General features: G+C 34.3%; 2 protein-coding genes across 3 annotated transcripts in view; both read left to right on the top strand.

The window, feature by feature from the left end:
• Window positions 1-2304: 2304 nt before the first annotated feature.
• LOC127851508 (uncharacterized) lies at window positions 2305-16250 on the top strand. 2 transcript variants are annotated; one of them, XM_052385316.1, is made up of 9 exons: window positions 2306-2527; window positions 4992-5052; window positions 5301-5496; window positions 5587-5816; window positions 7547-7945; window positions 8133-8328; window positions 8893-8964; window positions 9710-9796; window positions 11268-12354. In XM_052385316.1, exons 1-9 carry the CDS (start codon window positions 2515-2517, stop codon window positions 12168-12170), a joined length of 2157 nt encoding a protein of 718 aa, XP_052241276.1. In that variant the 5' UTR covers window positions 2306-2514; the 3' UTR covers window positions 12171-12354. The 2 variants fall into 2 exon arrangements, with proteins under 2 accessions (XP_052241275.1, XP_052241276.1); XM_052385315.1 differs by having other exon boundaries at window positions 2305-2527; window positions 5301-5816; window positions 11268-16250.
• Window positions 16251-19947: 3697 nt separating this feature from the next.
• LOC127851507 (PAX3- and PAX7-binding protein 1-like) overlaps window positions 19948-20781 on the top strand; it is a 34797-nt gene continuing 33963 nt past the window's right edge. Inside the window, exon 1 of the mRNA XM_052385314.1 lies at window positions 19948-20171. Within this exon, the coding sequence (XP_052241274.1) occupies window positions 19964-20171 (208 nt within the window). The 5' untranslated portion in view covers window positions 19948-19963. The remainder of the gene's footprint in view (window positions 20172-20781) is intronic.

Below are 20781 nucleotides of genomic sequence, written 5' to 3'. Positions count from 1 at the left end.
ATCACGTCATCGCTTAACACTGATGTCAATACTTTGTCAGTTCAAACAATGTTTTGCAGAAAAAAAATCAATATTAACACGAACTCTAAAATGTCAATTTCAGTAAACAAATCCAAAATGGATTTTTGTTTTTTTCGACCAAGAGAGCTCAAATCCACCATATTTAGTGCAAAAACAGGTTAATATGCCATGACATTGGAACGTAATTTATCCCGATCATTTGTTATATTCGCCGATTGATTGCCTTAAAATTGCAATGCGGGTTTTATATAACATATATAACATATATGTGTGCCTGCAAGGTATAGTATGATGTTAGTCGTATTATTTTAAACTTGAATATGAGATAGACACATTTGTACGTATACACATGTTAATACTTTGTTCTAAACATATGGATTACGAAAAAATATAACAGAGTAAGTACTATTGATGAACGTTAACGTGTGAACATGCAAACACGTTTTCATTGAAATAAAAATGTTGCGCAAAAGCAAATAGAGAATGACAGAAATTATGCATGAAGAATTTCAGCCTGTGACAGGTTTGCATCAAATAGATTTCTTTTCATTTTATTTCACGAATTTTAAATACCACAAAGCCAACCTGATTTAACGTTAAGGGTCTTCAATGAAACATTTATTCAAGTACTACGGCTATCTTTATAGTCGGGTACATTGCTGTGATCAAGCGCGGCGTCCAAAATCAATAAATGATTGGTTGATCGCGGGAATATCAGATCCATTGACTGACAGCTGGCGAGCGGTCAATTTATAATGGAGATGGGCGGAAGCAAACGGCTAAAATGATCGTAATTCTAATAACACTAATGAATCAGAGAGCTCGCTGCATACAAATCCGAAGACGAGACTCGGGTTACTACTATAAAGGAATTTTTTTATATCTATGCCCCCGTTTTATTGTTGTTTTTGTTGTTAGGCTTTCTCAATGTGTTGCATTAAGTATAATAAGTCATGTACACACCAATTCAAATGACCATTACTCAACTAATATTGAAGTAAAAGTATTAAACTTTTACTTGGCACTTCCCCTGAAATCCCTCGAAAATTATGATAGTAATGATCTGCACGAGGTGAAATATAAACCCCAAAATATGTTGCAACTGTTTGTGACTTATGTCACCTTTGTGTTACAGGCACTTGGAACGGCAGTGGCAAGAATAGAGATCGCGTAGAAGAATGTATAAGAGTAACATGTGAAGAATATAAATCTAAATACATATTTATACACTCCTTGTGCATTCACCCAGAGTATACATAACGCGCCAAAGTTTGCATACAAAGGAACTTTTCTGTCTGGGTTTCTTTTAAATGTCAAGACATAACAGAACGAAACACGTTTCCGTATTCAACGGAGTAATACATTTATTACAACAATATAGCAAACAATAGCAAATTTTAGTAAGTTTATTCGGTATCTTTCACATGTCCTTTACTTAAAGGACATAGAGGTCATAACTGTGTAAACATCCAGTCGTATCTTTTAAATTGCAGTAAGATCTTTGATATGAGAGCCCTTGTTTCCGTGATTGACATGCTTACCCATTGCTGCCAAGTTTTTTTTAATCTATCTTTGCTAGACAAAGTTATCCACACCACGAAATCGTAGGGTTTAATTCTCATATTTTAATGAATCGTTTACCTTGACATTGAACCTTGGGATTTATCTGCCACACTCCCTTTCACAATGATAGTCTGCAAAATTTAAAATCGATTCATGTTGGACGAAACTATGGGGTTTATCTTCCTAGTTTTGACTGTGGACCTCTGAATTATTTTGCAAATGCTTGAATACGAAAAATGATTTACTATTTTGAGATTGTTGACAATAAGCAATTTAACAACGGATATTTTCTGCGTTTTAATGATGAAACATTCTGCTTTAACAAATATGAAAAAATCGTCAACAGCTAAACACAAAACAGTACTTTTTATCGCCTGATCCATTTATATGGTGGGGAATATGAAAGTATGCAGGAATTCAAGTTCCGTTATTAGTCATTTGAGATCAATTATGGCGCGCCAATACTAAGTTCACACTGAGATATATGCATTAATGTACTTAAGTATAATAGCTTGTGTACGGTTATCGGTTTAAATAGATAAACGAATGCTCACACAATCACTTGCTGATATATTGACATTGATCATGTAAAATACCTACACGAACAAGACCAAATATTAATATAGGGCTAATTTTAATCCGGTATTCTATGCTAATAGTATCCACACACAAAAAGATTAATTTGACAGACCAGGCATAATGCACTTATGTTTGGTAAATACCGTAATATATCATATTGCCACGCCTAAATACGCATAGTTTGTCTGTACTTTCTCTTTTGATTTAATTTTACTTTCTCTTTCTATTTTAATCGCGATGGGGGAACGTCAATCCAAGGAAAAACGTAAAGATAGTCATCCTAATAAGTGAAACGCTAAGGAGTCAGAAGCCTTTTTTCAAGTTGAGGAAAGTGTAAATCAAGACACTGTTATGTGTAGAGATGGTAAGCATTTGCCATTGCTTTTATCTATCAACTTGTATTTAAAGTAACAATCAACCCTTATTACTGATATTTAAAATAGGTCATTGGTATGTTTCCATTAAAATTAATATAGGTGTAATTTAGAAAAACAACGATAAAAGTACCTTTTATTATATATGACAATCATTTCTTTAAAATGCTGAATGCATTATTTGTTATCTAATTAACATATAAATGAACAATTATTATTAAACGGTTTCGGAGTATACAAATAGTTACGTGCAACCAGTTCGGTACTTAAACATTTATGTCATGTTTCTGTACTTATTGCATGAGTTGGTAAAATGAGAACTACAATGTAAATATGATACTTGCATGTGTTTAAATATAATCAACAGTGCTTATGAATATTTCATAAAGTGGTTTATGACAATCATTGTAAATTTGACCTTCATTGACAATATCAGGTTATCAGTTAATGGTATTCGACTGGCGTGTTAAGAATACTACTGGGGCATCTTACTGTATTTAAAATTACCACACAATATGATAAATCGGTTCTTCCAGGATTACAGTATCAAATTATTTATCTAAAAACATGTATATATATCTGCTAACCACATGGAGACGTATCGTTCACCTGTCGGTTTCACCGAAGGACACTTAATGTTTATCTACAGTCCGTCCGTGTGTCATCCGACCGTCAAAATATAGATCTGCGATAACTCAAAAAGATGCTTAAAGAAGAATCATTATAACAAGTACGTTAATGAGGGATCCCTATGGGGAAAATGCATATTGTTTCAGTTTTTTTCGTTTGACAAATCTTTGTTTGCTATAGTTCAGAAATTATGAACTAAAATCTGGATCCTGCTATAACTCAAAAAGTGTCTGTCTGTGTTTGTTTGGTCAGACAAAAGTGTGGTTGCTATTGATACAGAAATAAGGAAAACTACAATCTTGATCTTTTCATAACAAAAAAGTACTTAAGCTATGTTAATTTAACTTTACGAAATCTTGTTTTTACTCCGACATTGCGCCGATAGGAAAGTGATTGTTTATGTGACAAAGCGCTTCTTAATATAGTATACGTCGCCCAAAATTAAACAAAAACTAGTTAATAACTCAATTTTGCAGAAAGTATACCAGTTAAATAAGTTCATATGTGGTTTGCAAAATATTACACCGTATTAATGTGTTAAGATTTGCGTCGACAGATATGTATCATAGTACATGTTGTGTTAGCTAGATATTGCAAGTGTATTTAGCACACGGTGATATAACAAGTATTTAACTATTTAGAATTGCGTTATCAGATATGTATCATATGCTTGAGTTTTTAAAATAATTAGGAAGTTTTTGTGAATAACTTAAGTGGTAACAAGACACTTAACGTTTTGCTATGTGCGTTCTGAGAGTGATATCATGATAAATTCGCGTATGCAAAATACTGCAAAAGTGCTCGCGCACAAAAAAAGCCTGTTTAAATTACTTTACTTTAAACCAAGCACGCTTATTATATTCAAAAACAATTTACATTGTATTACAAATATTGAACTATTTAATATATAAATATATATCGAAACTCCAGAAACACGTTTAGGAGAGAAATTCGTGTCCGATAGTTTTTCAATGATTACAATGAAGACAAGTGAGAAACTATCTGAATAGTACAAGATAATACATTAAAGACGACGTTCAATATAAAATTATTATTAAAGCTGGGGTCACTGCCTTGGGACGTGCAATACAGAAAATTGAAGGTTTCAACTGGTTAAAACGAGATTATACGATTTTTATATGTGTTCAATTGTAATATATTGATAAAAAATATGTTACAATGACACACAATAGGCAAGAAAAATATACATTAAAGACGAATTTCATAAAATGCAGCAAAGACAAATTAGCGCCCCGAGCCGATTGTGACGAAGATATTTCGTACATATGTTTCTACAATAACCGAAGCATTCGTCTTTTTATTAGGATCAGAGTTAGTGTTCGTGTGTCGAATGAATATATATCGTTGCGGGAATTTAAAATGAATCGGTAAACTAAATTTAGATTCACATCATACATGCTTGATATACATGCTGGCGAATTCGACTGTACAGACATTGTCGATTTCAGAATTAAATATCTGGCTTATTTCGCATTTTTCGACACATGTTCTTCTTAACTTTTATTTTAATTTATATTGAAATATAAGTATAATAAGTTTTTGCACATTTTATATAAATTCATAAATATTTGACAAAATCGTATAATCTCGCTTTAAAGAGATCTTTATTTTCATTGGCAGAAAAGTATCGCACGTTTGAGTAGATGATTGGCGTACAAATTAACTAATAACACATTGTGTACTCAAGTACATTAGAAGGCTTAAATGTACGCAATATTGTTCATGATGCATTAAACATTAAGTGAAGATAAATGCATACATAATTTCCTTTTAAATATTTTGATTTATTTCGTCCTATTTTAGATGAAAGAAGGACATGGTTCTTCCTTGTTTGGTTTCGATGGTGCTGTGGCAAAGTTCGAAGGTGTGCATAAGTCATTAAGTAAACATTTATCGACAAATATCAAATAGTTTGTAATTGGTCTGTTAAGCATATCTAATACATCAGTCATAAGAGAAATTAGTGCCATACGCTACAATAATCATTTAATGATGGCCGTTAATCTCGACTCGAAGTTTTTGGCATGTCAAGCGTTTTTCTTTTAAGTTTACTATTTTTTAGTTCGCTTGTATTTTTTCTTAGTAGGTGTTAAATTGATATTGTTATTTTAGGTTGGGCAAATCAACATCCTCCAAATATGATATCGAACTTGCAGATTCTTCATCGGGCAATCTTAAGGTAACACCTTCCCAAGAGAACGACCGTGATGAAAGCGACGGACAGAAAATCAAAAACATCTATGATGAAAAGTTTACTCCCCTACAGAAAGAGCAGAAATCCAATACAATTCAGATTTCTGATATTGAAATCAGCACAGAAAACATCGCCTGTGATACCGAGCTAGAAAATATAAAGATTGCACAGGATAAAGAATGCGAAACATGTCAACAGCTTGAAGCTAAACTTTATGACCGTACTATTGTTATTGAGCAACTTCAGATTAAAATCAAAGAACTCGAACGCGATAACGTTGGCCTAACCAACATACAAAAAAATGATGGAGAAAGATACCGAGCAGCACAAACTGACTATGATACAAACATTATCAACGAGATGGATATCAAAATAAAGAAACTGAATGGATATATCAAAGCATTATATGAAGAAAAACAAGACACTCTACGGAGGTATGTTGTTTACGTGTTAATAAAACCCGGTGTACGGTATGAGTTGAATATAGAACATGTAAACCGAAATCGCATTTAGTATAATAGCAAAGGTATATTTATCACAAATGCGTACATTTGGATAGATAATCGGCTGTAATTGGTCTTTCCCTCTTATTATGGGGTATTTACTAAGAATATTGAAGTATGAATCGCTAGAAAAGTATCAGAGATATCATAGTAACACATTGCAATCATAACAGTTATCGTCAATTTTTAGCCGGATTTTTTTCGAAAAAATCTCGGCTTATAGATTGATGTTGTCGGGCGGGCGGGGGGGCGGGCGGGCGGGCGGGGTGGCGGCGTGCTCGAAAATGTTAAAGTTCTTATTTCATGGTATAACTTTGGTATGCTTGGACCTAGAGTCTTCAAACTTGACATGAAGGTTGGCCAGGATTAACAGATGACCACTGGTCATTTCAAGGTCATTCATTTGAAGGTCAAGGTCACTGTGACCTTCAATATAAAAAATGTTAAAGTTGTTATAACTTTGGTATGCTTGGACCTAGAGTCTTGAAACTTGACATGAAGGTTGGCCATAACTAGTTAGTAACCACTGGTCATTTCAAGGTCATTCATTTGAAGGTCAAGGTCACTGTGACCTTGAATGTAAAAATGTTAAAGTTCTTATTTCATGGTATAACTTTGGTATGCTTGGACCTAGAGTCTTCAAACTTGACATGAAGGTTGACCAGGATTAACAGATGACCACTGGTCATTTCAAGGTCATTCATTTGAAGGTGAAGGTCACTGTGACGTTCAATATAAAAATGTTAAAGTTGTTATAACTTTGGTATGCTTGGACCTAGAGTCTTGAAACTTGACATGAAGGTTGGCCAGAACTAGTAAGTAACCACTGGACATTTCAAGGTCATTCATTTGAAGGTCAAGGTCACTGTGACCTTGAATGTAAAAATGGTATGCTTGGACCTAGAGTCTTCAAACTTGACATGAAGGTTGGCCAGGATTAACAGATGACCACTGGTCATTTCAAGGTCATTCATTTGAAGGTGAAGGTCACTGTGACTTTCAATATAAAAATGTTAAAGTTGTTATAACTTTGGTATGCTTGGACCTAGAGTCTTGAAACTTGACATGAAGGTTGGCCAGAACTAGTAAGTAACCACTGGACATTTCAAGGTCATTCATTTGAAGGTCAAGGTCACTGTGACCTTGAATGTAAAACTGTTAAAGTTGTTATAACTTTTGGAGTGATCATAAGGCTGTCTGGATTTCTGTGTAGGTATGTGAAAGCAAAACAATAAATAGTATTATTTCATCTAAGTTTATTTTCTTACATTTGATAATGAAATTGATGGAAACTTCAAACAATATGTTACTAATTTGCTAATAAAAAAATTGAGATCAAACTTTCCTAATTGTCAATTCAAGTTCATATTTGTGACCTTAAATGTTATTGTTGTTCATGTATATGCATGCATTCAAAACATAACACAAGGTTTGCTCATGCCTTGAAAAGTACTTACATTTCATTTTGACCTTTGAACAATATTTCAGTAATTTAAGTATTGCATTGACAAAAACACGAAAGGTACTTTCCTGTCATTTAAATCAAAAATCCGGCTTCAATGCGGTCATCTCCGACCGCGGAACTCTTGTTTAGATTTGTGTTAGTGGCTTTGATTTTTGTTAAAATTTGACAATAAGTGACATTGATATTTGTATTTCAGGATGCGTGGTGTAAATTCAAAATACTGCTCTGAAGGTGATGAATCGGCGTCGCTAGATGAAAGCGAGTATCCAAATCATCCTCAAAGTTCTGCGTCCTTTGATAACGTCCCTAATGAAAACGAGGGACAGAATCTTACACAAAGCGACAATGAAGGGCTAACTTCTCTTCAATCAGAGCTTGTAAGATTACAGGGAATGTTTCAAAATCTTGAAATACTTCTTAATGACCAAAATACTATCATAAAACATAACGCTGCGCTTAACATCAGCCTTACAGATCAAAAAGAAAAAATGGAGAAAGAATTTATAACTCAAAAGCAACAGCATACAAACATACTGAACGAAAAGGAAAGACAAATACAGAAACTGAATGAAGAAAAACAGGAGGCACTGCGGAGGTATTGTGTTTATGTATTTAATAAATGTAATCAGTTTTATTTTCTTAAAAAATTTTCAAGAAAGAAGATATTAATTGGCACGGGGCGTATCAGTTGTTATATTTACAGCTTCGCACAATTAAGCTGTGGATGGGATAAGTTAACAAATGACGTGTATACCCAAATGTTTGTCATGTTGGCCATTTAGATTAAGTGCCATGATGTCGATCAAACTTCGAGACAACAACCCCAATATTGCCGACCTCAGTGACCAATTCAGACCTACTAAACTCGGTGAACAGTTCTCTGAGCTCTATGACAACGAGTGGACAGACGCATTCGACGTTCTTCAGAATAAGTTTGAGGAGAGGCATGCAATTAGCGTTTTGTTGGACATAGCCATGGTACACGTATATTTAAAGTTTATGTCATTTAAGCGTATAAATATATATACATGTATTGCGTATGATACCCATCATTGCTGACATTGCCTTTTAATTTCGAGTCCGAACCAAATATGTAATTAAATAATAAACACTGTGAATGCATACAAGTCATATTGAAGGTATTTTTTCCTAAATACAAAAACAAATGCTAACGATATATTTCCGGGCTTACATGTATGCTTACATTTTCATTTGTAATACGTTATTCGCATTCAATGAGAATTCTACAACATTACAGTACCACTATCAATAGTGACCAAACTTTTCATGCGTTCGGTACATCACGTACATTTTAATCATCAAGATTGTACTACTTCATCGTTTATGTTTACAAATATTACGTAAGCATTCATAAAAAAGATCTATATGTACAAGTAACCGTAACCAGTAAATAAATACTTATGAAATCTTATTGTTGGAAATATAATACCGTCGATATTCCCTTTTTAACGGCAATCGAATATTGTACATTTTTATTTTTGTCTATACTTTAGTTTTAATACAATACACCTTGTTCAATAGGATACATATTGGTTTTGTGAGAAAGAGCTCAGTGAAGAGTGGAAGTTGACCGAGAAATGGTTTATACAGACGGTAAGTTTTGTCCGTGGTTTGTACTTGATTTGTGTGCAACTAAAATGATAACGGTGAATGTTCGATAGCCTTGCCAGAACATATGTTTGTCAAAGCGGTCTGAATTAATCATTTCTCTGAAAAACAATTGGTCTATATCAGTTGATTACATCATAAAATATTCAAATTCGATTAAAAGGTTTCTTTTAGTAATGTATTTACGTAGGTAATGATTTACTTAAACAAATAAATCAACGCCATAAAAATTACATTGCCAAGCACATTAAACAGCATGTACGTTTGCGCACCTCCATGTTTTGGTTCCAATTTTTTCGACTCATCTTGAGTCATTTTTAGCAAAACGTTTTACAAACATGTATCGCGCGTTCAAGAACAGTAATACTCTGTGAGAGATGCATTTAAGTCAAGTTTTGACACAAAGTGGTAAATGGAGGCATTCTTGTGCTAAGGAATCCTGTCTTTTAATTTGGTTTGTGACAGATAAATATAGAAACATAAATTAACATGACTTTGTCAAAGTTATATGTTTAAATAAAAAGACTAAAAAATATACTAAGATTGAAAAAAAAATGATGATGCAATAACTGTTCATTGATCAGCACAGTGATAATTGAATGCAATTGAATCGCTTTTCAAATCCCAGTTAAGAAATATCGAAATATATGGTGGTAATTCATTCATCTTTGTTTGAGCCATAAGTACCAGTGATTCGAATCATCTCATTGATTATAATAAACTATTTAAGGATGCTCCATCCGCTCAACAGATCAAAAAGACTTTAAAGGATGCACGAAAACAGACACTCGTTGGCCGTGTTTCAGAAATTGAAGAGGTATGTTGAAAGTAAACCCTGATTATTAACCCATGAAAAATGGTATTCTTTTTAGCTCGCCTGAGCACAACGTGCCTAAGGTGAGCTTTCTTGAACGCGTGTTGATCTTCATTCGTCGGACGCCGTTGGTTTGCCTTGTGAACACTAGAGAGGTCAAATTTATTGTCAATCTTCGTGAAACTTGATGAAATCATTAATGCCTATTATATCTCGATCGAGTTTGAAACTAGGTCACTTGGTGTCACAAACTTTTACATTCAGTCAAAGAAACATCGTGTGAACTATCGAGGAGTCTCATATGTATGGACAATCCTAATAAAACTTGCTGTGAACATTTGTTGCGATTATTTTGCCGATGAGTGCGATATAATTCCTTTCTATTGAAAACATTTGCGCAATAAAATGGGACAGTGGTACATGTGTCTATAGTAAAATCATTTAACTTGCTCGGAACTGACAAATATGTATTTAAATGATTTCTGTGTAGAGTTCGAAAATACTTATGGGTTCATAAAAACATGACTGCCCTGTGTTGGCGCACTTTTGCTTGTGGGTTCATAAAAACATGACTGCCCTGTGATGGCGCACTTTTGCTTGTAAGTCTGTTGTAAACTCTTGTGAACAGAACCGGCTCAGAACATTTAAATGCCTTAAAGTGGCCTTTTCACAGATTTTGGCATATTTTGAAGTTTGTCATTAAATGCTTTATATTGATAAATGTAAACATTGGATCTTAAAAGCTCCTGTAAAAAATCAAGAATAAAATTTAAAAAAGGAAAAAAGTAGCCGGTACCAGGGCTCGAACCAGTGACCCCCGGAGTCCTGGAGTTAGTCTGAAGTAAAAACGCATTAGCCCTCTCGGCTATTCCGCCAGGTATACATTAAAGTATTTTATACCTAATATAAGCAATCTTCGTAGTTTCGTAAATTTAAACGACAACAACAGAACTCTCCAAATTATTCAATAGTTTCGCGTTGCAACGCTTTATAATTTTTAGGTTTTCAAATCGTCAAAAGATACATATAATGGCTATATTGGACTATGGTAAATGTTCAGTAATACTGTTTCCTCACAAATATCATAACTAAAACGAAAATTTGCGAATCTGAAACAACTTATTTCAATTTTGTTAATTTACCAAACCGTGAAAAGATCCCTTTAAGGTCTCATTCAAAAAGTGTCAGACCTGTCCGTCGCACCGACGGTTTCGGGAAGCACACATTTAAACACAGTATTAAGTACTTCGCATTAAAGGTATCGCAATCTCGAAAATAATAAAGTTATGTGCAATATATTAACCCGGTGATGTTTGACATTATAAAGTAATCATATGGAGAACATTTACCCATACTTGAGTATGTATGTACTACAGTAAACCGGACACATGCTAACATATTAATCATATGACTTTGCATCCCTTTTAAATTGTGTAATTTGTACATTCTAGAAAATTCAATTGCGATATTACAGAAATACATCGACTACCTACTCACACTTTGCAGCAACGATAGCCTAACGGTTTTGGTTAACTCTGCTCCAGTCAAGTGTTACATTGCTAGCTGCGTTAGACTGACCCTTCTGATGACTGCAAATGATCCGCCGGTCGTCATTGAATGTCCTGGTTGGCAACCTTTTTCGGAACGACCTTATGAGGAGAGAGAAACTGATGTTAGTACCAAGGAACAGGAATCAACCATTGGATTATGTGAACTCACAGCGACACTGAATAAAGATGACTCAGACAGCTCAATGAATAACAATAGTTTTCAAGAAGAGATAAAGCCAAACACCCCAGATGGAATTACTATTGGTAAAAATCATAAAGGTGAGTTTGTTGCATTAGGAGAGAGCAACATTAAATCGGGCGATTTGACAAGCGATACAAAGACCTTTGCTCAAGAGGGGAATATTGTTGAAATACCGACCGAACTTCCTTCTGCTGAAATAAATATCTGTGCAAAAAGCAACGACACAGTAAATAATTTGGCGGATTCGAGTGAAAATCAAGTTGATAGTTTTGGCACAACTCCAAATCCTATTGAATTCGTAAACCAACCTTCTGGAATTAAAAATGATGAAAACACGACCCAAAACAAAAAGACTGCACACCAAAGAGCTAAAGAGAGCAAGACCAATGAAAACGACGGAAATATTCAACTGACCAAAGAAAGACATGACTTTGATAAAGACAAATTCAAGGAATATACATCCCGTGGTCAATTCGTGGACTACTTTGTTTGGCCGATTATGTACTTACACCGAGATGGTCCGATGCTCGCGAAAGGTATTGCCCAAGGTTGTAAGAAGAAAGTGGAAGATGTCAGCCAGGAACCATTCGTGTGGTGGAAGAGGCTGCCAACGTCGCAAATGTAATCACAATAAGCAATTGTGTTCAATTGTTTGTCTGTATTTACAGGCTCTATATTTTCAAATTAGCCTTAGCTAAAATCCCATTCGTAAATTATTTAGTACCTTGATTTTGTTCCTGTGCATGGTAATGTAACGCAAAAACAACATTATTGCATAGTAAGTATGATTAATTATATTCTTATTGAAATATATAGACATCTATTTGTCTGACCCATCAAAATGCAATATCCATTTCACTAACCTAAAGCAATATTAAAGTGTTCGATGTGTATTCATATTGTTGCCTGACAAATCTAAGTTTAATACAGAGACTTTAAAGATCCGTAAATGCTCAATATCAACGAATACTTCGTAAAATAAAGTTAACCCATGAAAAAATAGTGTTCCTTATAGCAATAGCCAAAATATCATCGCTAAATTTGGTAAAATAAATTTGATTAAACGAGATACAAAATTCTCGTTTTTATGTTGGGCAGTATATTACATTTGCATTTCCCGCGACAATATCCGAACATTTACGAGCGAACGCGAGATTGGCTTCGGGCATCGTCGGAAGAATAACGTAGTTCTCATTAGTAATCAATATTTTATTAATTAAAAAATGGCGGAGCTCAAGCGAGGTATGAACATAGCAAAGGCCAAACTTAGTTACTTATTGAAGATCACGAAGACATATGGTCCGCTAGCGGTTTGCAAACACAGTTGAATTTCGGAATTTGATGACGGCAGCTACATATTTCTGGGATAGCTAGCATAGAGTATGCAAATAAACACACACCGAAGGAATTCGACCCTGACTCGAGATCATACGTAAAACGAAATAAGTTGACATCGGAATACGATTTTAAGATGCTAACACTTGCAGACGGTATTTGGACGTTTTTAGACCAATGTTACTTGTTGTAGGGTGGTCCTATTGTAATAAACCTTGGTATGGCACTTTGTGTTGTTGGAGTTTTTTTTATAAACATTATAAAGTATTGGGTAGTGTTTACGGAATTTTAAACAGTATATACGTTACTCGTATTAACGTTAGTTTAACATGTTCGACGCTATTAATTTATGTTTCCAAAATAATTCGTTTGGATTTGTTACACAGGCAATACCCGTTCGTAACGCAAAACCTTCACACCTCTTTATTCTTCTGATTATTGCAAAGGGTATTCAATAGTGGTGCATTTACATGTCATTCGCTATAGCTATGTATTGCATTGTTCAAACGTGATTTTAAATATCCGTATGTATTTAGATATACCAATGTCAATTTGCAAGAAAAACAATTACTTGAAACTATTAAATGAGGACTATTGCAGATGTATACCCATCGCCATATAGTTGTGTGTAAGATACTGGTTTATACTTCCCTACTTTAATTGCTTTAATATATAAACTTGAATTCTTCATTTATTGTAATCCAAGCAACAGTTAACCTAGAATTAGTGTGTTGAATTAGCGACGTAAACCTGTACATATATTTCCCTATATATAATTGAAGTATTAGACCTTTCCAATTAATGATCATCCCTCGTATGTACGATAATTGCCCGATAGAAGCTGTAATATAATCATTCTTGCTTAAATAAAAGTTGTTGTTGCTTTTGTAGTTGTTGTTGTGGAAATGTATATTTCGCAACGACATAGTGCACAAGTATGATATGTTATGAACTTGAAATGGTTGTGGATACAGTGTAAGGTATGAGATTTCAATATAATTGGTTGACATGTATCTTTTCAATAGTATTATCATTTTTTATAAAATCGCGTAAAGTAATAGTAATAATACAAATGAAAATATATGTACAGTGCAAATGTCAGAAATGTTGATTGCAATAAATGTAATGAGTTATTTCAAAAATATTTATTCACATCTTCTGATTTTTATATTATTTATGTGAGAAGTCATTGCTTTTCATAAATATAAATATGAAAAAATAACATTATACAGTCGTTTTCGTGCAATCCAATGCGAAATAATAACAAATCATTTGACTATTTTTAATTATTGTCCATAACAATCAGCAATGTTTGTCTCAGACATTTGCAACATAATGTAAAAATTATTTTAGCGTATTATTTTGTCATGGTCGCATTAGATCACCAAAATAGCGTTTAAGCGTTAAAACTCTCATTTATTTTAGTTGTTTTGACGTTGTGGTGAGCGTGTCAGTTGTGGTATTGTGGTTTCAGAACTTTTGTTTGTTTGTGGTTGTTGTTGTTTAGATCTTTTATAAGTTTCCGTTATGTTGATTTTTCTAGAATGTTATATCTATATAAAATGTTAATTAACAGATTTCTGTTGGAACTATTACATAAACAAACCATCCAGAACTAATAATATGTGTTTTTCGTAAACCGCAATGTGCTTACATTGTTTATATCTTAATTAGGTATAAATACAATAAAAAATAACTATAAATAAAAATGTTCATATTGCATAACTATAATAAGGTGAAGAACTTCATATCGTTTTTGATAGAGTATAATGATGGTTTTTTATGATTCGTTTTCATGTATCTTAACATTATCTTATCAATTTTTCAATTTAATAAAAATAAATTTAGTAAAACTTGTGTACGTACTTATGATACTGATGGCAAATATGTTCGTTAGAACATTTAAATGTAATTAGTAATGTTTTGTTTTATTTTCATACTTTAAAATCGTATTTCTGTTGTGCAACTTGACATATTTTTCTTAAGGGAGGCAACTTGAAAAGGGTTGTTCTTTAATACAAAATCAAATATATACTATGACACGAATTATAAATCAATGCCTATCACAGATAACACTATTAATTCTGCCTATGTTTTTTCGGTCATATTTTTATGACAAGCGCATTGCATCACTTATCTAGCGTTAAAACTCCCACATATGCCAGCTGTATTGACTGCCGGGTGTTGATAGGGGGATTATAGGGGATTTTTTTTTATTGTTTTCTTGTTTTAGGCGAAAATCACATATCTGGTACCTTTTTATTTACAAGCAATATTTACAAGCAATATCCACACATTTCAGGAAAGATCACTTTTTCATCTCTTTCTAGATTTTATAGAAATGCTCAATTGAGTTTATAATCTACAGAATTATCTGGTTAACATATAAACAATACCATCGCCGCATCGCTCGTGTCCTTTTCTGAAACTTATAATGAATTGTATGTATGAGCAGACAAATTCAAAATAAGGCAGGTGTAGTAAAATTTTGGCATTTTTACAATTCAATATGAATGTTTGTATTCGACGCATTATTTGTTTAGACTATTCTTGTTTTTAATGGTGTGAGATTTCGAAGCGTAAATGTATATTAATTGATTTTAGTCGAACAATTTCTATTTTTAACCCGGTAGAGATTTAAGCATCTAACATGTCTGCAAAAAAAAGAAAAGCAAATTGTTTCCTCGAACTCGTAATTTTTTTTGAGAAAAAAAAAACAACACAACATTATTTAGCACTTTGACTTAAATGTTTGATTGAATACATAAATGAGTTTGTACCAAAAATATAGTAAATGTCGATAGTTTTAATCCACTGTTTTTAACTATCTCGTGTAATGTCCAGAACTATTTGGACAATATTTTACCATTTGTCGTTAGTAATGACAAAATCAGTACATTTGCTATTACAAACAGATTGAAAGTATTCTTTGTGATACAACAGTTGGATATTGTCCCATTTTTTGACATATACAAACACTGCATAGAATGACTTTATGGAGTAACGGGCAGTATAGTAGAGCCTCTTATAGAAGTTAAAATGTATATCTTATTTCAGAAAACATATGTTTTTGTTTTAATTAGCCTTACATATCGGAAAGTGTGACGGTTTCCCCGTTAAAATTTTTATTTGGACTTGTGTTAATAAAAATAGTTGATTCAAAATATTTTCCCACAAATCGCTTTTGTAACGTTGTTATTGTTGTTGTTGTTCAGCTTTTTGGATTTATTTAGGTTCTGTTGTTTATTCTATGTTATAAACTTGTATGTGATAATTAAGAATTGTATGTGAGATGTTTATCACAAAATACATTAATCTTAACATATCATCTTAATCAGGTAAAAGAATTATAAACATAATTATAAAAATACGATTACATGAAGTTGTTGTTTCTTTTATTTACTGTTGTATTTTTCCTTTCTAATAACTTTTCAAAAATGATTACTGATTTCACGAATCTTAACGAGGGATCATAATCACGGGTTTATCCATAAGTCCGATCTTAATTTCCCACGGCATTTTTTTCCTATTTACTAGGGCGATGTTTTGGAATTAGGGCGTGGACATTTTCAGTGTCTTATACCTTTCACTTAACCCATATTACATGTAAAAATGTGTCGCGTTCTTAGAAAACTGGGCATAATGCATGTGCGTAAAGTGTCGTCCCAGATTAGCCAGTGCAGTCCACACAGGCTAATCAGGGACGACACTTTCCGCCTACTTGATTTTCGGTAAGGAGGGACTTCCTTGAAACTAAAAATACCATAAAAGCGGAAAATGTCGTCCCTGATTAGCCTGTGCGAACTGCACATGCTTATTTGGGACGACACTTTACGCACAGGCATTATGCCCAGTAAACATTTTACCGGGACTATGATGCGCTAACAACCTCTCGATTACATCCCTGCATATCCGAACTCTTTATTCTGTATCAATTGGTTCGTGATCGAAAAACACTAACCGAAAATCCCCGCCATCTATAAACGTACAAAATTTCACAAGTAATTACATTATCTTCTAAAAATGTATTACCAAGAAAGAATTACTCTAAATCGTACTCCTTTTATAAATTTGCCCATACAATATCATGAAATTCGTTCTACGTTCATTGTTCCCATACCTCTGATTCACGTAAGACAGTCGTCAGTTTCAGGCGTTAATATATGCACTTGTTAGTGGGAAACCACCTTACCATTTCAAAGTTTTAGTTTGTTAAGTGACCGCCTTGATATGGCTGAAATACTGTCGCAAAACGTATGAAACTCCAACAAAACATTCGAACGCAAAAGATCATATAAGACAGGTAAAGACACATATAGTAAAGCTAAAGACGCAAAGAATAGCGAAAGGAACATATAGTATAGCTAAAGGAACTGGATCAATCCGTCGTCATATTAAAGCCACATGAACACTCCAAATCAAGGTTAGACAGAAAGAAACAAAATTATCGACAGGCAACCCATGTTTGATAACAGCCATAATGTGCAATTACAAGCCTCTACAATTCAACAAGCTTTAATGCTGCTGCTGCTGATGATTGTGGTGGTTGTGGTGGTGGTGGTGGTGGTGGTGGTGGTGGTGATGGTGGTGATGGTGGTGGTGGTGGTGGTGGTGGTGGTGGTGGTGGTGGTGGTGGTGGTGGTGGTGGTGGTGGTGGTGGTGGTGGTGGTGGTGGTGGTGGTTGTGGTGGTGGTGGTGGTGGTGGTGGTGGTGGTGGTGGTGGTGGTGGTGGTGGTGGTGGTGGTGGTGGTGGTGGTGGTGGTGGTGGTGGTGGTGGTGGTGGTGGTGGTGGTGGTGGTGGTGGTGGTGGTGGTGGTTGTGGTGGTGGTGGTGGTGGTGGTGGTGGTGGTGGTGGTGGTGGTGGTGGTGGTGGTGGTGGTGGTGGTGGTGGTGATGAGGAGGAGGATGAGGAGGAGGACCACGCCGACGTCGACGATGATGATGATAACGCACATTACGAATAACAAGATAATTAACTAAGTAACTTCAAAGTAATCCGACTGTCATTTGAAGGTAAAACCTTATAAAAATCTAGATAATTGTGTACAAAATAATACAAAGCATGTACAAATCTTACAAAAAGCAAAATTGCAATGTAAGAACACTTACCGCAATAACATAATAAGATAACAGGCATAAAATAACTTCTACTTCTACTTCATTACTTCTTACAGTCAATTGCTGACTATGACAGGAAGGCGACTGTCTGGGGACAGCGAAATGTTAAAATCACGTGTTAAGAAAAAATATATACAGTAGTACATGAAAGTGATGTTAAGTGACATACGAAATAACATGGTGACGAGCGATGTCAAAGATTTTACATTGACTAATGATAAAAGTATAAAAACAAGATACTAATATTTATTTCGAGACAGTTGCCAAGCCTGCAGTAAACTGACTGAGGCTGATACTGCTCTTAACGTTGTATGGGAGGTCATTCCAATACCTGATTGTCCTTGGGGAAAAAAGAGTTTTGATGATATGTAGTTCTAGAGAAGGGTACTAGGAAATTAAGATTTCTTGTTATTGTAAGATGTTGGTGGTCTACATAGATATGATAATTTTCAATTTTATAGAGTAGTGTCAAGGATGTGTTTATTCTTCTTTGTTCTAAAGTTTGCCAATTTAATGTCTTTAACATCTGAGAAACGCTACTGGGGTAATGGTAGTCATTAAACACATAACGGGCTGCTGATCTTTGCACTCTCTCTACTTGATAAGTTAAGTTTTTTTGCCATGGATGCCAAATTGAAGAACGATATTCCAGTTGCGGTCTAACATATGTTTTGTATGCTGTTTCTTTCATTTGTTTATTATTTGTTTTGACTTTTCTCTTGATAAATTTTAGTGAATTAGTAGCTTTGGTTGTTATGTTATTTATATGTGTTTTCCAGTTGAAATCATTGCTTATGGCTAGGCCAAGGTATTTTGCTTTGTCTGTTGTTTTTAGTTCTATATTGTTAAGTTTATAGGGGAAATTAATTATCTTTTTCTTTTTAGTTATTCTTATCACTTCACACTTATCAGGATTAAATTCCATAGACCAGTTTTCTTCCCATTTTTCTAATTTGTGTAGGTCATTTTAAAGAATGTTACAGTCATTTTCTTTATTTATGGTGAGGTAGACCACCGTATCATCTGCAAAGAGTCGCATCCTACTTTTTAATGAATCTGGAAGGTCGTTGATGTAGGCTAGAAATAAACAGGGCCCCGGTACAGACCCTTGGGGTACACCTGACATGACCGGGGCTGAGTTTGATTTATGACCTTCAACAACTACGGTTTGTGTTCTATTTTTTAAGGTTAAAGGTTACAGTTTGCTTTAACTTTTAACCAAATGCATTGTCGCTACAGAGCGAACAGTTGATTGTTCATAACTATATTGTCATATTTAAAGTTCGTGGAGTTAAAATGTCTCGATTCGTTTTATATTCAAAACTACCACAATCAGGGTGCATGATCAACGGTGAATACACGGGTTTACACACGGGCTAGACAGAATGTAAACACACCGCTGAGAAATTTATTTTTGCAAATGTCTCAAGTCATTGAAATACATTTGAAAAAAAAAAGTGCATAAAAGACATTGTGTCTTGCAGTTTGTGCCGATATCTTAAGCTTTAACTTTAAGAATAAATCATTTAATAAGTCTGCAAACAAAAATTCACGTTGCATGAAGCATTACTTTGTACATAAATTCTTTAAATATCGAAATATTGGCTAAGAACACATGCTTATTAAATAAAGTATTTATGATGTATTTCAGATTGCCATAATCAGCATAAAACTGTCTTTTTTGCACTAGTTGAAATTCTTAAGAAACAAATATTTAAGAAAGGTATTTGAGAAAAAAGCACCTTTAACCGGAGTGTTTTAATCCGTTTGAGCGTTAAACCCACAAAGTAATGTGATCCTGCACCCTAACAATTTAACGTCTGAATCAGTATCTGAATACATTAGCTTTCCCTTTTTAGGAATAAAAAAATATTTTGTCTAATATCGTGCCAGTTGTTCAAACACGTCGATATTAGTGTAGTGTAGCCTAAAGCAACGTTTTTCACTGTTCCCGCTGATGAGAAAATGGCGTCGATGTTCAAGAAACCGAAAAGAAATTTTCGCCAAAGAGTCGCGACCAGCGATTCTGATGAAGAAAAAAATGGCAATCAGATGGAAACAGTAGATAACCTCGACCATATTCAAATCCTTCCTGAGCCGAAAAAGCCTAAGGAGCAAAAGAAAGACAAAATACCGAAATCTTCCTCCGTGCTGAGTTTTGACCACGAAGAAGGTATACGTTTTCGCGACTTACATTATTCGCACAGGGGTGGCATTGTCCGGATCATTCTGTAAATCCGGATTTGAGCCGTCCAGGGTCGATTTAGACATCCTTTAAATCCGATGAGTTTTTTTTGTAGGGGTGGGGTGGGGTGGGGGCGTAGGGAAAAAGTTGTTCGAGTGTGCGATCAATTGTTTGAGAACAAATATTGTTAAAGCATCCTCAGCATTCCGTAATATGATTATAGGTGCTACCTAATTTACGGGCAAAAGCTTTTTAAGTTTTTTTGATAACCATGTATTTTTAATAAATATATGGACATGATTGTGTTCAAAATATTATAATTGTTGCAATAATTAAGTAATGCGTCCAAAAAATCAATCTTAAAACGAGTTACTTGTTCCAAGCTTAAAGATCTAGCATCTTATATATTTTTTGTTTTCTAGCCACAGGAATTTATAGCTGGTTCGGTGTCTGTGGTATAGTGGATGGGGTGTCTGCTAACTGGCTTAGTCACTGGGAGGTCTCTGTATTGATCCCTTAAGTGGGAGCATTCTTTAGATAACCCTAAAGACAAATGGCGTACTATTTGGGTTGAAAGTCAAGAAGACCTACAAGTTAA

The sequence above is a fragment of the Dreissena polymorpha genome, chromosome 11, assembly GCF_020536995.1.
Source record: "Dreissena polymorpha isolate Duluth1 chromosome 11, UMN_Dpol_1.0, whole genome shotgun sequence".
NCBI classification, from domain to species: Eukaryota; Metazoa; Mollusca; class Bivalvia; order Myida; family Dreissenidae; genus Dreissena; species Dreissena polymorpha.
This window is presented reverse-complemented; position numbering and strand designations above follow the sequence as displayed.